At 45.0% G+C, this 16,570-nt stretch overlaps 1 protein-coding gene across 1 annotated transcript in view; it reads right to left on the reverse strand.

Annotated features, from left to right (window-relative positions):
• Nucleotides 1–5,700: 5,700 nt before the first annotated feature.
• Nucleotides 5,701–16,570, reverse strand: part of NCALD (neurocalcin delta) — a gene marked incomplete at its 5' end in the record, with an annotated part of 333,310 nt that continues 322,440 nt past the window's right edge. Inside the window, 2 exon segments of the mRNA NM_001132260.1 lie at nt 5,701–8,370; nt 11,747–11,852. Of these exon segments, the coding sequence (NP_001125732.1) occupies nt 8,273–8,370; nt 11,747–11,852 (204 nt within the window). The 3' untranslated portion in view covers nt 5,701–8,272.

A 16,570-nucleotide genomic window follows, 5' to 3' on the forward strand; every position in this document is an offset into this window, starting at 1 on the left:
ATGAATTCAACAAGAAGAGCTAACTATCCTAAATATATATGCACCCAATACAGGAGCACCCAGATTCATAAAGCAAGTCCTTAGAGACCTACAAAGAGACTTAGACTCCCACACAACTTTAACACCCCACTGTCAACATTAGACAGATCAACGAGACAGAAAGTTAAAAAGGATACCCAGGAATTGAACTCAGCTCTGCAGCAAGTGAACCTAATAGACATCTACAGAACTCTCCACCCCAAATAAAAAGAATATACATTTTTTTCAGCACCACACCTATTCCAAAATTGACCACATAGCTGGAAGTAAAGCACTCCTCAGCAAATGTAAAAGAACAGAAATTATAACAAACTGTCTCTCAGACCACAGTGCAATCAAACTAGAACTCAGGACTAAGAAACTCACTCAAAACCGCTCAACTACATGGAAACTGAACAACCTGCTCCTGAATGACTACTGGGTACATAACAAAATGAAGGCAGAAATAAAGATGTTCTTTGAAACCAACGAGAAGAAAGACACAACATACCAGAATCTCTGAGACACATGCAAAGCAGTGTGTAGAGGGGAATTTAGAGCACTAAATGCCCACAAGAGAAAGCAGGAAAGATCCAAAATTGACACCCTAACGTCACAATTAAAAGAACTAGAAAAGCAAGAACAAACACATTCAAAAGCTAGCAGAAGGCAAGAAATAACTAAAATCAGAGCAGAACTGAAGGAAATAGAGACACAGAAAACCCTTCAAAAAATCAATGAATCCAGGAGCTGGTTTTTTGAAAAGATCAACAAAATTGATAGACTGCTAGCAAGACTAATAAACAAGACCAGAGAGAAGAATCAAATAGACGCAATAAAAAATGATAAAGGGAATATCACCACCAATCCCACAGAAATACAAACTACCATCAGAGAATACTACAAACACCTCTACGCAAATAAACTAGAAAATCTAGAAGAAATGGATAAATTCCTCAACACATACACCCTCCCAAGACTAAACCAGGAAGAAGTTGAATCTCTGAATAGACCAATAACAGGCTCTGAAATTGAGGCAGTAATCAATAGCTTACCAACCAAAAACAGTCCAGGACCAGATGGATTCACAGCCGAATTCTACCAGAGGTACAAGGAGGAGCTGCTACCATTCCTTCTGAAACTATTCCAATCAATAGAAAAAGAGGGAATCCTCCCTAACTCATTTTATGAGGCCAGCATCATCCTGATACGAAAGCCTGGCAGAGACACAACCAAAAAAGAAAATTTTAGACCAATATCCTTGATGAGCATTGATGCAAAAATCCTCAATAAAATACTGGCAAATCGAATCCAGCAGCGCATCAAAAAGCTTATCCACCATGATCAAGTGGGCTTCATCCCTGGGATGCAAGGCTGGTTCAACATATGCAAATCAATAAATGTAATCCAGCATATAAACAGAACCAAGGACAAAAACCACATGATTATCTCAATAGATGCAGAAAAGGCCTTTGACAAAATTCAACAACCCTTCATGCTAAAAACTCTCAATAAGTTAGGTATTGATGGGACGTATCTCAAAATAATAAGAGCTATCTGTGACAAACCCACAGCCAATATCATACTGAATGGGCAAAAACTGGAAGCATTCCCTTTGAAAACTGGTGCAAGACAAGGATGCCCTCTCTCACCACTCCTATTCAACATAGTGTTGGAAGTTCTGGCCAGGGCATTCAGGCAGGAGAAAGAAATAAAGGGTATTCAATTAGGAAAAGAGGAAGTCAAATTTTCCCTGTTTGCAGATGACATGATTGTATATCTAGAAAACCCCATCATCTCAGCCCAAAATCTCCTTAAGCTGATAAGCAACTTCAGCAAAGTCTCAGGATACAAAATCAATGTACAAAAATCACAAGCATTCTTATACACCAATAACAGACAAACAGAGAGCCAAATCATGAGTGAACTCCCATTCACAATTGCTTCAAAGAGAATAAAATACCTAGGAATCCAACTTACAAGGGACGTGAAGGACCTCTTCAAGGAGAACTACAAACCACTGCTCAATGAAAAAAAAGAGGATACAAACAAATGGAAGAACATTCCATGCTCATGGGTAGGAAGGATCAATATCGTGAAAATGGCCATACTGCCCAAGGTAATTTATAGATTCAACACCATCCCCATCAAGCTACAAATGACTTTCTTCATAGGAAAAAACTACTTTAAAGTTCATATGGAACCAAAAAAGAGCCCGCATCACCAAGTCAGTCCTAAGCCAAAAGAACAAAGCTGGAGGCATCACGCTACCTGACTTCAAACTATACTACAAGGCTACAGTAACCAAAATGGCAAGGTACTGGTACCAAAACAGAGATATAGATCAATGGAACAGAACAGAGCCCTCAGAAATAATGCCACATATCTACAACCATCTGATCTTTGACAAACCTGACAAAAACAAGCAATGGGGAAAGGATTCCCTATTTAATAAATGATGCTGGGAAAACTGGCTGGCCATATGTAGAAAGCTGAAACTGGATCCCTTCCTTACACCTTATGCAAAAATCAATTCAAGATGGATTAAAGACTTACATGTTAGACCTAAAACCATAAAAACTCTAGAAGAAAACCTAGGCAATACCATTCAGGACATAGGCATGGGCAAGGACTTCATGTCTAAAACACCAAAAGCAATGGCAACAAAAGCCAAAATTGACAAATGGGATCTCATTAAACTAAAGAGCTTCTGCACAGCAAAAGAAACTACCATCAGAGTGAACAGGCAACCTACAGAATGGGAGAAAATTTTCGCAACCTACTCATCTCACAAAGGGCTAATATCCAGAATCTACAATGAACTCCAACAAATTTACAAGAAAAAATCAAACAACCCCATCAAAAAGTGGGCAAAGGATATGAACAGACACTTCTCAAAAGAAGACATTTATGCAGCCAAAAAACACATGAAAAAATGCTCATCATCACTGGCCATCAGAGAAATGCAAATCAAAACCACAATGAGATACCATCTCACACCAGTTAGAATGGCAATCATTAAAAAGTCAGGAAACAACAGGTGCTGGAGAGGATGTGGAGAAATAGGAACACTTTTACACTGTTGGTGGGACTGTAAACTAGTTCAACCCTTGTGGAAGTCAGTGTGGCGATTCCTCCGGGATCTAGAACTAGAAATACCATTTGACCCAGCCATCCCATTACCGGATATATACCCAATGGACTATAAATCATGCTGCTATAAAGACACATGCACACGTATGTTTATTGTGGCACTATTCACAATAGCAAAGACTTGGAACAAACCCAAATGTCCAACAACGATAGACTGGATTAAGAAAATGTGGCACATATACACCATGGAATACTAAGCAGCCATAAAAAATGAAGAGTTCATGTCCTTTGTAGGGACATGGATGAAACTGGAAACCATCATTCTCAGCAAACTATCTCAAGGACAAAAAACCAAACACCACATGTTTTCACTCATAGGTGGGAATTGAACAATGAGAACACATGGACACAGGAAGGGGAACATCACACTCCGGGGACTGTTGTGGGGTGGGGGGAGGGGGGAGGGACAGCATTAGGAGATATACCTAATGCTAAATGACGAGTTAATGGGTGCAGCACACCAACATGGCACATGTATACATATGTAACAAACCTGCACATTGTGCACATGTATCCTAAAACTTAAAGTATAATAATAATAATAATAATAATAATAATAATAATAATGATAATTATAAAAGGCACCAAGGTGAACATCATCCGCTTGATCCCTGGCAGCAAACACCCCTCACAGACCACTGAGGAAAGAACTTTATTTCTGTTCTGCCATGGGATGTAGGTGTAAGCTACTTTGTAATTGTTTTCAAGGCATTGGCTGTGAGCTTGGGTTTCCTACTTCTTTGCTAATAACCCCGACCATCCCCACCCCCATGCCTACCTCCAAGATTGTATATAGTGCTTGGTTCTATGTTCGGCTGCCACTGGACACTCAACGGGAACCCAATAAAGTGATTAAATACTGGTACTGGAAAAAAAAATACATCTTGAGACAGTGTCTTTACCTGTCTGTCTTCATGAGGATTATGTATTGGTAGCAGAAGTGAGTATTTAATAAGGGTTAGAAGGCCCCACTACCCCTGCATTTTGAAGCATTTTCACCATTTCTTTTAAAGAACTATTACAATGTCAGCCATTTCCTGGAACAGTGTTAGAAAAAAAGTCATGAAATAAGGCTGGGATGCTCTCAGAATAATCATTGTGTGCATTCCCAAGGGTGTCCGGGACCATGCCTTTTATGTTAGCACCCAGTACAGCAAGTGCCCAGGACCTAAGTTCTGGACATGTGGTCAGCATTCACTGTAGAGAACCCTGCTTGAAATGAATAGATCATTGGTGATACCCTCAGCCTGAACATCTTTCCCTATGCAATAATCTGTCCTAGGTGGATTTGACTGATATTCTACTGACTTACAAAACATAAGACTCAATGTTTTTTTCTCTGTTTCTTCGGCCACCTCAAAAACCAGAAAATTTCAGGAAAGTGTTCAGCATACTTCCGGCAAAGACAAGCAAGGCAAGAGAAGGAGGTCCATTCCTTCAAAGGCAGTTCTTGTGCTCTCCTTTCTGCCTTGACTGAGAGAACACTTGGACTCTTCCTCAGCTGGTGGGTACCAAACTAGGATGTGTGGGGACTCAGTTGGGTTGGGGCAGCAGAACAATGTCCTGAAAATAGGAGCCTCGGGTTTGGAAATTTGCTGAAAATTCCCAGGTTGCTGGTAGGCAGGCTCCTGATGAGATTGGAGATGCCTAGCCACCTTCTCAGGATCAGACTTGTGTTATTCATGCTCAGGACTCATGGTGTCAGGGCCATCACTGGTCCATAGTGGCCAACTGTGTGCAGTAGGAAGACTCCCTCGAGGGCAACTCTGCCCCCACACATGGTCTAGTTGGCCCGTGAAGCTCTCCCATAGCTAAAACTCAAGTTAGCAAGATGGCAGCTCCTTTTCTCTCCATTGACGGCCTCCTGTGCTGGAGGCAAGGCCAATGACAGCAACAACAGCCAACACCATGATCGGAACTGGCTTTCAGCATGTAGGCTCTGCCTCATGTCATCTTTTTCACTGAATCTTCTCAGGCTGAGAGGGGTGAAGAGGTTATTTATTTCCTGAAGCTTACCCAGATCCCATTGAAGGGGAGGTTGCCTCAGTTTCTCCCTTTATTGTACCTAACATTTGGACTCTAGTTTGAGGAAGGAGAGGATATGGGAAGAAAGTGGAGACCATGGAGGGAGGGATGTAAGGAAGCCCATATGAAGACCAAGGATGCCTTCAGACAGAACTTTGGGGTCAGCAGCCTCTCTCATCCCCCACTCACAAACCTTGGTTCCTTGTGTCGCTCTAGGCAGGAAGAATACCCAGGAGAAGGCCAGTATCAGAAGCTAGAGCCTCAGTGAGGCACAGATTCAGCTGGGGCAGTTTAGGCATGAAAATCTCATGTTCCAATCATGTTAAACCAAAAACATGCTTTAATGCCAGGCAAGAGCTACACAGTCAACTGATATACGGGCCACTCCATAGGCTATGATTTATAAATTATGTATTAAATCCACCGTGGGATACTGATGGGATGGGACAGCACCCCCAGCCCCCTCCCACTCTGAACGATGTATGAACAGTTGAGCACTCTGTAGAATCCTTCAGGCCGTAAGCCACTTTATTCCAGTCCCTTGAACATCACAGGCTGGTTTTATTTGGGACAGAACAGGTTTTATTTCCAAAGGTCCCTGAACACAGCAATGACGATGAACAGCCCAGCAGAGGAGTGACATAAACCTTGAGGCATGCAGCCTTCTGGGTGCTGTGGAGTCCCTTGGCCAAACTTCAGTGCACTGGATTCGACATACAAAGACCTTCCTGGGAAGGAGAAGGAGAAAAACAACCTCCGAGAAAATACAGACAGGGTCAGTGGCAGGCCAGGACAGGGACTATTTCCATACATTCTGGAAGTGTCGGTGTTCCTCAGCCTGCATGCGGCTGGCTTTTCTTTCTGGAACAGCTGGAGACCTCTACTCCTCACTCCAGCTCTAGGTTCCAAGGAACAGAGTGAGTCTGGCTCAGCGAGATGTCATGACTAAGGGCAGAGCCCAGGCAGGTTTCTCAAAACATTAACTGATTCCACCCACCAAAGGAGAATCAAAGGAAGGAACTAGGACTTCGATTCAGAGCAGGGAAAAGAGGGATGCAGCTCCTGAGCACTGCCAATAGGGCATGCTAGGTCTCCTCACCCAGTCTGCCTTCTGTGTCTTAGGTTAATTCGCTATTTTTCAAACACAGATTTTAACACTTGGCCATGGAGGAATTTGGCAAGTCTTGGTACAGAACCACTGTGAGGAACTGACCCCTGGGGGAAGACTAGGATTATTTTTACGGAGTCTAGGTCTCAAAATTTCACCCTATGGATTTGGTTCTTTTTGGTCTACCATACAAATTTGGATTTCTGCTACCAATTAAAGCAGACCCAAGTCATATATAAAAACCTGGAGGTTAGCATGTCTAGCCACATTTTTCTCCTGGTCATGATATCTGTCTTTCTGTGGTTCCTGTTTTTGGCAAGTGGCTTGGCAGCAAATATACCCACTAGGGACCTCTCTGCCTTCTCTTAGGGGCAAATTCCCCATCAACAACCTTGAGTATTTGGGCCTCCCTTTGCTAACTACTTGCAAGAGTATGACTTGCCTGTAACCAGCAAGTTTTTACTCTTAGCTTTCAATTCAAATCAGTGTGTATGAGGTCACCAGACCAAACAGCAACTCAGACTTGTGCTGTCACTTCTGGAAATAGAAGTCTGCATTCAAAGAGCACAGCAATGGAAAATACTTTTGGATTCTCCATAGGGGGCCCTTGGAAACCACAGATACACTTGCCCATGTCTTTATGATGAATTTGATGACTGGCCAACCTCTGATTCTTTAACAGGGGCAGGGAAACTGAATATTCCAGACCTGGCTCCCTAACCATGCACATAGATTAAACCACTGGGAAGTTCCAAGAATGTATGTGATTTTTTTTCGAGTCCGCAGAGTATTGATCTGCTCAGAAAAGCACCATGCCGCCAGTCTAATGCTGTCAATGGGCTGCTGCGCCTGAGAGGCAAACCACCCTACTGGTCCCCTGTCATACATGTTAATATTCCTGTGCTCCAATTGTCCTGTCCCACTACCACCTGCTCTGCGTCTGCCCTCTAGGCATGGCCACTCTGGAAATGCATTCAAAATTAAAGTTGGGCCCTAGTCAGGGTTACTTTGTATTTTTATGGAATATATAAAATATACTTGTCGATTGGTACATTTGTGCAAAGAGATATGACTTCAAAACAAGACAGACATTCATTATAGTTGTCTTACTTCACAATAAGCTACTAAAAACAGTCTTCTGGAATAAGATTGTATTAGTGCTCACTAAACATGCATTTCATTTAAACAAGGCAAAACACTTAATTTGGTCTGCATTACCCAATATGTTATATACAGCCATCTTTTTATTTTATCACAATAGGCAACAAGATGGGTCTGGTTTTGGAATATGTTACCATTTGTGTTTAATTTCCAAAGACACGCATATTAGCTCAACTAGTGTAAACCTGTGAAAAAATAGCTGAGCCATCTTTTTCCTCTCCTCTATTAATTTACCTTGAAATGTTCACAGCTTAGAAACTACAGCCTGCTGGGGAAGAGGGGGGAGTGGGCCCCCATGGGGAAATGTCCCAGCTCGCTGGAATAGCCTCACCCCAGAGGGTAACTTGTTCTTGGGGAATTCAGCATCTGGTGCCATCCATCACCCCTACGGAATGTGTGACAACAGACCCAGGTGGGGAGTTTTGTCTTTCAAACAAAAGCCCCTTGAAGCTTGCAATAGAATCACAGGACTGGATGGGTTTCCCTTCTTTTGCCCCCACCCCCGAGTCTTAGGTTTTAGAACAGAGACATTAGAATAAAAAAAAAATAGTAACGATTAAAAATCATCAAACAATGAACACCACGAAGTCTGTCCATGCTCTCCACAAGCACACTGGGGCTCTGGGCATTCCCACGAAGCATCCACGACAAAAGAAGCTGAAGGCGTCACAGAGGAAGGTGCATCAGACCGCACAGGGGACGGCATCACCATTGATATTGTTTGGCAAAAAAAAAAAAAAAATTGTTAAAAAGAAGAATCAAAAGGGAACACAAGCAGCTCTACAATTCGATTGGTGGGCGCAGGGCTCAGAACTGGCCGGCACTGCTCGGGTCACACTGCAGGAGGCGCACAATGGACGGGTCGCTTTTGGCTCCTCGGATGAACTCTTCCAGGGAGAGTTTTCCTAGGAAGCAAGAGGATGGGTGAGTGGTGGCTGGTGGCAGCTGCATGAGCTTACACCCTTCCCACTACTGCGTGCTGGGCAGTGTCGATTCATCTGCCTGCAGCCTCACTGCCACTGTGACACACAGCACTCACCTGTCCCGGGGAAGAGCCCAGCGGAATCTCCAGGAACACTGCTGCCTCGTTCAACATGGCATTGCCAGCACTTAGGACAGTACATGTGGCAATCAAACACCGCTGCCTGAGAGCCCACTGTGTGCCCGGCCCTGGGCCCTGGACTGGGGAGAGGGTGGTGGATGATGCTGACTCGGTCCCTGACCTCCTGGCTCCAGGCACCCTGGAGAGGCTCACTCAGCATTTGTAAAATAAGTGGCCCTCCTGCCTTTATGAGGACGAGCTGGGCCCTGGCAGCACCCAGTTGGTTCCCATAATGTTCCCTGGAGCCTTCTGAGCCACTTTGTGTTCTTCAGGCCACTCTGTGTTCTTAGGTTTGCTGCAAGAGCCCATCCTATCTTGGGGAAGAAGCCATGGACATAAGTGTTCATATACCACGGGAAGACAGCTGTGCCTCCATCTGAGGTCAGGGGAAGAGCAGGGTATGTTCAAGGCAGAGGGTAACCCATGGGTTTCTGCCTCTCAGTTAGGGTGCTCTCCTGCTACCCTGATGTGCTGGAGGAGGGAGGCTCAGCAGCCTGGGCTCCCACTCCGACCCTGGTGACCTTTCCTTTCTGCTTACGCTGGAGCACGTACAGAATTCTCTTCCAGGAAGGCCCTTCTGTCACTTGTGGAGAGGAGGGGAGGGGGTAGGGTAGGAGTTGGGGGACTGCAACGCTTTCCCCATTCCTGGTGCTTCCAGAAGGACCCTTCCTCTTTGTCTACCCCACCACTGGGAGTGAAGTGACACGCTCGATTGGTAAATTTGGGAGGAATTGCCGGGCATCTTCGCCCAGCTTTGCCTTCCCTTTTTCTCTTGAAAGGAGGTGCCCCAGAGAGGATTTATTTCCATCTGCTCCTCCAAGGGCAGCATCCGGCCTGCCCGGCTCTGCACGCCTGTGGGTTTTTCAGCACGCCCTTGGACTCTCACACTAAGCCATAGCCTCCAGTGTCTCTCTATCTTTTGACCTCTGTCCTCTTTTATTTCTCAACTTACTCCAAACTCGACAGGAGGGGGCCTCCCCCAACAGAAACACTAACAAACATATCTTCTCCTCAGCCACAACTCCCTCCCCGCCAGAACCTAGTTCTTGTTTAATGAAACCCACTTTATCTCCATGAAGGAAAACGATAGGGATGTATTTATTAATTTATTTTTAATTTGTAGAGCTGATCCCCTCCAAGCTTTGTGTTCTGGCCATTTTTTATGAGCCCTGCCCTGCCCACATAGTAGTTACAATGGTGATGACTTCCTCCAGCTTGGCAAGGCATGAGGGAAGGGAGACAGGTGTGGTCTCCGAACACTTTGCAATCTCTCAGAGGTCAGCTCTGGGAGGCACCAGCTGGAGGTAGCAGGGGCAGACCTGGAGCTCGGCATGACGTCTGGCTTTCTTCAGTTAACTGTCTGCATGATTCAGAGTTGGCTGCTAGGAGAACTTGCCTATAGGCCCAGATTTTTCTCTTCAAATCGGAGGCCAGAAGTTAGATTCCAAGAGCATCAGGCAAGCTAAATCTAAGGGTAGGTGACTCTAGGTGAGGACTGCTCTGCTCTCGGCAGGGAGGGGTGCAGGTGGCCTCAATCCTGGGGTCCAGCAGCCAAGCACTGAGCTGAAGCACCCAGTCTCCTGGTTGGTCTAAGATTCCTCTGACAGCTGTGAACTTACAGCCCCTCTTCCTCCTTCCTTCTACAGCTCCCACCCCCCTCCCCCAACCCTAACCTTTGAAAATTTAATTTAATTTTAAACATGAGTTTTTCCCTTAGAAAGGCACAAGTGTTTAGCAGTGAGTTGTGCTCTGAGAATGCTAACTCAATCCGGGCTCTGCAATCCCATAGCAGCAGAGTCCCAGTGGAAAGACCCTAATTCATTGCCTATGATCAACACACAGTTAGGGCTTTAGGGCTTTATCCTGTGACATCTGATCTTCCCCCATCCTTCAGCCCTATCCTAAAGAGCTGTCTGGACCTAGAGCACAGCACAAACCCATTGTGCTCCCTTGAGTACCAGTAAAACCTGCAGTTTAACATTAGCAAGTTAATTAACTATTAAAATAATCCTGTGCTTGTTTAGTCACAACTATTCATTGTGAATCAAAGCAAATAAGGGGACATAGGATGTTTCCAAATGGAATGGCACCTTTGTGGAGGAAACAAAGCAAGCAGATTGGCCCGTACCACACAAACCCAGATTCTCAGGCAGCTGTACCTGGGCGGGGGATAAAAGGAGACAGAGGTTCTCTGTACCGCGAAGCCTTCTGTTGTTCTATAGATCAGCGCCAGGTGGGGGACCCAAGTGCCTGTGAACATGGTTGATAAGAATTGCCAGGGCCTCTGAACAGATCGGGTGAGCTGATAATAACAGCAAGAGCTACAGAGCCGGGCCCTGAGCTGAGCTCTTTAAACTCAAGTATAACATTTAAATAGGGTTGCCAGATCTGGCGAATTAAATACAGGATGCCCCGTTAACTTTGAATTTCAGATAAACAGCAAATGACTTTTTTAGTTTGGTGTACTAATCCTAACAATTGTTTGCTGTTTATCTGAAATTCCAGGATAATTGGGCCTTCTGTATTCTATCTGGCAATTTAAGATCTAAAATCTTTCTGTTCTTAAGTTGGAAATGCAACCTTCTTTTTCACTTTGTTGGGTTTGAATTGTGAGTGGCACCATCAGGCTGGGAACCTGCTGGGCACCTTACTCCCTCACCACTACCCCAGGCACCTCAATGACTGTGGGAGCCCACTGTCTCTGGGAAACACATCATCTCAGTGCATGCACAGGAGACCCCAACAAAACCCCTTTGGCAGGCTGGAGTGAAAGCTGTTGGCATCTGGGTGGAATCACAGAATAACAACCCTCTCCCCATATTGATGAACTGGACTGTAGGGACCCAGCCTGCTGTAGCCTAGGCTTGTCCCGAGGATGGGTCTGTGCTAACAATGGTTTCTTGGTTCCTGTCATTCTTGCCCCACAAGATCCCTTCTGTTTTCTTGGAGGTAGAAGTTGACCTACAAGGAGGATAGAAAAAACTAGAAATAAGGCATTTTCCCCAATTCTGGGCTCAGCTCTCCTGTGGCCACCCGGTCCTCTCCCCTCCTACCCACCCGGGAGGCTTGGAGGATGAGCCGCTCACATGAAGGGCCTCGAGTGGCACTTCCCAGTCTGGACTCTCCAGTCCTTCCAGCAGCCCCCATCTGAGCAAAGCAGTGTAGCCCCCGCCTCCTACCATCTCTATTGGTGTCCATCTGGCGGAAGATCTTTTCTGTTCTTTTCTCTGGGGTTGACTCATCTTCAGGCATTTTCATTACGGAGGAAACCATCTTATAGATTGCCTGGGGACAGAAGCAGCATGGTGGTAAGACAGAAAAATGGTATGGCACACAATAGGCCTATCATTAAACCTCCCAAATGCGGGTTGAAGGGAATATCCCCATCCGCATTGGACCTAGTCCTACTCCTATTGATTGGTATAAGATGTGGAGGCACAGGTAGAAGCAGCCGGGCCCACAAAGCTTGTTCTCCTCCAGTGAGGACCTTCAGGAGGGACAACCAGCAGGAAGACCCAGTAGACCCCTGTGTCTCCAACGTTTTTTGTTTGTTTTTTGAGACAGGGTCTCATTCTGTCACCCAGGCTGGAGTGTAGTGGCATGCTTACGGCTCACTGCAGGCTCCATTTCACAGGCTCAAGCAATCTTCCCACCTCAGCCTCCTGAGCAGCTGGGACTAGAGGTACTCCCCACCACAAAGGGCTTTTTTTTTTTTTTTTTTGTACAGACAAGGTCTCATTATGTTGCCCAAGCTGGTCTCGAACTCTTGGGCTCAAGCTTCTCCTACCTCGGCCTCCCAAAGTGCTGGGATTACAGACATGCGCCACCTCTCCTAGCCGTCTCCATTGTTCATGTGCATACAAATCCCCTGGGAATCTTGTTAAAATGCAGAATCTGATTGGGTAGTGTGGGGGGAAGGGGTGGGGCTGAGAGTCTGTATTTTTAATGAGCTCCGGTGTGATGCTGATGCTGCTGTTCTGAAGACCCTGCTTTGAGAAGCAAGGTCCCCACTTTGAGGAGCAAGGCTGCAGATGACATTCCTCAGGCTAAAGAGGCAAGTGGATGCCTATCATGGACCCTCGAGAGTCCACAATGACCCCTCAAGGATGACAGACATGTGATACTCTGTAAGTGCGTGCCACATGTTCCCCCAGGCAGACTTCCAGTCCATTCCAGGGCTTTTCTCCCTGTGTGTGACAATGGTCTCACGTTCCTTCTCAGCAAGCTGCCAGGTAGTCCTGAGATGGAAACCACCTGCCATCAGAGCTCTGAATTATTATGCATCTTCAGGCTTGAGCTAAACTGGGTACAGCTATGAGATCTGACGGGTGAAAGAGGATTCTGGAGTTTTGTAAGCACTACTGAAACTATCACCCCACTGCCTGTGACCTCCACATGGGACTCAGTAAGGGCCCAAAGGCCTCTGTGGTGAAAGGTAGTTTTTATTTGGGAAGAGGAATGAAAAGTCATTGTTTTTATCCCCAGATCATGACTTTGCTAATCAGAGTCACTTTGGGCATCTTGGCCCTGGGGATAAGTTTTAGAAAAAATAGATTTTGCCAGGGAGTAGGCAGAAAATTTCAGAAAGTTCTGGAGCTGTAGGGGCAGCAAGGCAGGTGGAGAGGACAGAGAAAGGAAAGCAGCTGAGGGGAGTCGCCTCCAAATGGGAAAGGTAAGAGCAGAAAAAGACACTGAAGGTTCAACTGAGCTGCTTTACAGTCTTGCTCAGAACCAACCCTGCCAGAAGTTCCTAATATGTTCTGGATAAAGTAGGGTAAGTACTCTAATCTCACTCAAAATAAGAATGAAAACAGACTCACCCAGTGTGCTGGCCTTTAGGCTGATCCCGTCCCTCAGGGATGCCTCTGGACAGGCTCCCTGAGTCTGTCTCAAACCCACCCAACGTGCTTACTGAACTCCATAGCTGACTCTGCAGCGACTTGGTCTGGGAGGTAAAGCGCAGAGTTAGGGCGCTGTCTAGGATTATGGGTGTCCCTGGGGTAAGCTGAGCCATTTCATTCCCAAGAAATGCTCACTGAAGTGTGCTCTGGAGACAAGAGGGGAGCCATCGTCTGCCCTCCTCATCATGGTCTCCTGCCTGCTGTCATCCCAGCCTAGGTCTACTCCACCAACTGTGCTGGGGCTGTAGTGCCATGTGCCTCACTGCCGGGGATACCTAAGTTCTTGGGGGAGCTAGGAAAGGCCAGAGAGATGGAGCTGTTTTTGCAAATGGGAGAAGAGAGGCCCTGAGATTTAACAGGCCCAGGTGAATATTTAGTAACAGTAGACAGCAGGTGTCTTGAGGTCTAGCAACCTCTCCCCGGCTTGCTTTGCTCCCACAGTGGAAGCTTTTCGTAAATCTTGACCTAGTCAAAATGGAATTGGCACCAACTATGAAAACATGCACACCCCTCACATACATTTCAAGCTCATATGATCTAAATATCTGGTGAATTCATAAGCCCAGGAATCTTAGGACAACAATAACACAACATCTAGAAACTGGTGTCCCTGCAGATCCCATTAGCACAACCTCTTTAAAGGAGAGCACGTGGAGCTGTTTCAGGAGTTGCAGAGGTGTTGCGGGGAAGAGCACTTATGGACAAGGGATAAGTTTATTTTTGCCAGAAGTTTTAAGGGGGCTGTGTATTTATTCATTATCAATCTTCTTTGGGGCTGGATTGTTCCTTCTCCAAGTCTGTTCTGGCCTCAGTAAGTTTGTCTCACGTGGTCCTTCTAGATGCCACTGGCTTTGTGCCTGTGACTGACCATAGGAGGTGTCTTCCAGCTCAGATGCTCCACAAAGGCTGTTGTCAAGAGTCTGACAATATGATACACTCCTTGGTGTCCTGGACCAGCAGCTTTTTTTATATTCTTCTCTCACCTGAGTGCTCACCTACCCCATCTCCCCTCCTCCTCGGACTCTTACCCATGTGTTAAGAGCAGATCGAAATGTTACCCTCCTCCAGGAAGCCTTCCATCATCTTCCCTTCTTCTATTGCTATGTGCAATCTCCCTCCCTCTGTACTAGCAAAGGGCTCCATCCCAACCTCTCTTGTATCACTTCCTTCCATTTACCTTGAATTAACACCCAAGATGCTCTCCTTTTAGATGTGAGGGTAGCAGTCACATCTGGCAATTTTTTGAATCCCTGATAGTACCTAACATGGGGTCTTGAATACAGTCAACCTCACTTAGTTTAAAGAATTTATTCAGGAATAACTGTCCTTCAGTTGCCCTCTCATTCTTTCCCCTCTCTCACCTTTCTTCTGCACTGCTCCAATTTATAAAGTTCCCCTTTATCCTTTTATATGTTTTTGTCCAGTTTCCTCTTTTCTTTTTCTCCTCTTTCTCTTCACATAATTAAACATATTCATGCGAAACCCCTTAAAGATTTTTAATCTGTCAAAAGATTTGAGCTTTTCCCTTAGAAACCATGCAAACCCACCCACCATTGCAGACGATCTCAGAGGTTTGGGTATTTAGAAGCTGATCCATAGACTCCAGGTCATGGAAATCCCTGATCTTAGGTGACTGCCTCTTCATTCATCCACTCACTCAGTCATTCATCAAATATGTATAAGCAACTACTGTGTACCAGGTATTGACATTGACCTAATCCTTTCCCTCATGGTTTTTGCTGTGAAATAAGGCAGACATTAGTAAAATAAATACATGTAAAACCGTTGTTGAGAAAAGTGCTAGAAAGAAGAGTGCATGGCTTCTGTGATGATATAGTGGGAGAGTTAGGTTTTGCCAGGAGGGTTAGGGTAGGCTTCTCTGAGGACTGATGATTGCACAAAGATGTGAAGAAAGCATAGGGCTTAAATAAATCAGGGGTGAGCGAAACACCATGTGGAAGCCCAGAGTGGGAGCGTGGCAAGGAGGTCAACAGAGTGTGGGGGCGTTCAGTACACAATGTGGCTCTAGAGCAAGCAGGGAAAGACCACTGAGGCCTCAGTGTTTAGGGATCTGTATTTCTCCAATGAGCAACAAAAGATGGAAGTGACATTAAATTTGATTTTCCTATTCACATTCATTTCCCAAATTTACCTCTCTTCTCTTCCTTATTTGCAGTCAGTGGTGTTCAGAAAATTGAAAACTAGTCATTTGCAACATACCAGAATCTCTGGGAGACAGCTAAAGCAGTGTTAAGAGGGAAATTTATAGCACTAAATGCCCACATCAGAAAGCTAGAAGGATCTCAAATTGCCACTCTAACATCACAATTAAAAGAGCTAGGGAAGCAAGAGCAAACAAATCCAAAAGCTAGCAGAAGACAAGAAATAACTAAGATTAGAGCAGAACTGAAGGAAACAGAGACACAAAAAACCCTTCAAAAATCAATGAATCCAGGAGCTGTTTTTTTGAAAAAATTAACAAAATAGACCACTAGCTAAACTAATAAAGAAGAAAAGAGAGAATAATCAAATAGACACAATAAAAAAATGATAAAGGGTATATAACCACTGACACCACAGAAATATAAACTACCATCAGAGAATACTATAAACATCTCTATGGAAATAAACGGGAAAATCTAGAAGAAATGTACAAATTCCTGGACACATACACCCTCCCAAGACTAAACCAGAAAGAAGTTAAATCCCTGAATAGACCAATAACAAGTTCTGAAATTGAGGCAGTAATTAACAGCCTACCAACCAAAAAAAGCCTAGGACCAGATGGATTCATAGCCGAATTCTACCAGAGATACAAAGGGGAGCTGGTACGATTCCTTCTGAAACTATCCCAAACAATTGAAAAGGAAGGACTCCTCCCTAACTCATTTTATGAGGCTAGTATCATTTTGATACCAATACCTGGCAGAGACACAACAAAAAAAGAAAACTTCAGGCCAACATCCTTGAAGAACATCGATGGAAAAATCCTCAATAAAATACTGACAAGCCAAATCCAGCAGCACATCAAAAAGCTTATCCACCATGATCAAGTTGGCTTCATCCCTGGGATGAAGGCTAGTTCAACATATGCAAATCAAT

The sequence above is a fragment of the Pongo abelii genome, chromosome 7, assembly GCF_028885655.2.
Source record: "Pongo abelii isolate AG06213 chromosome 7, NHGRI_mPonAbe1-v2.0_pri, whole genome shotgun sequence".
Classification (NCBI taxonomy): domain Eukaryota; kingdom Metazoa; phylum Chordata; class Mammalia; order Primates; family Hominidae; genus Pongo; species Pongo abelii.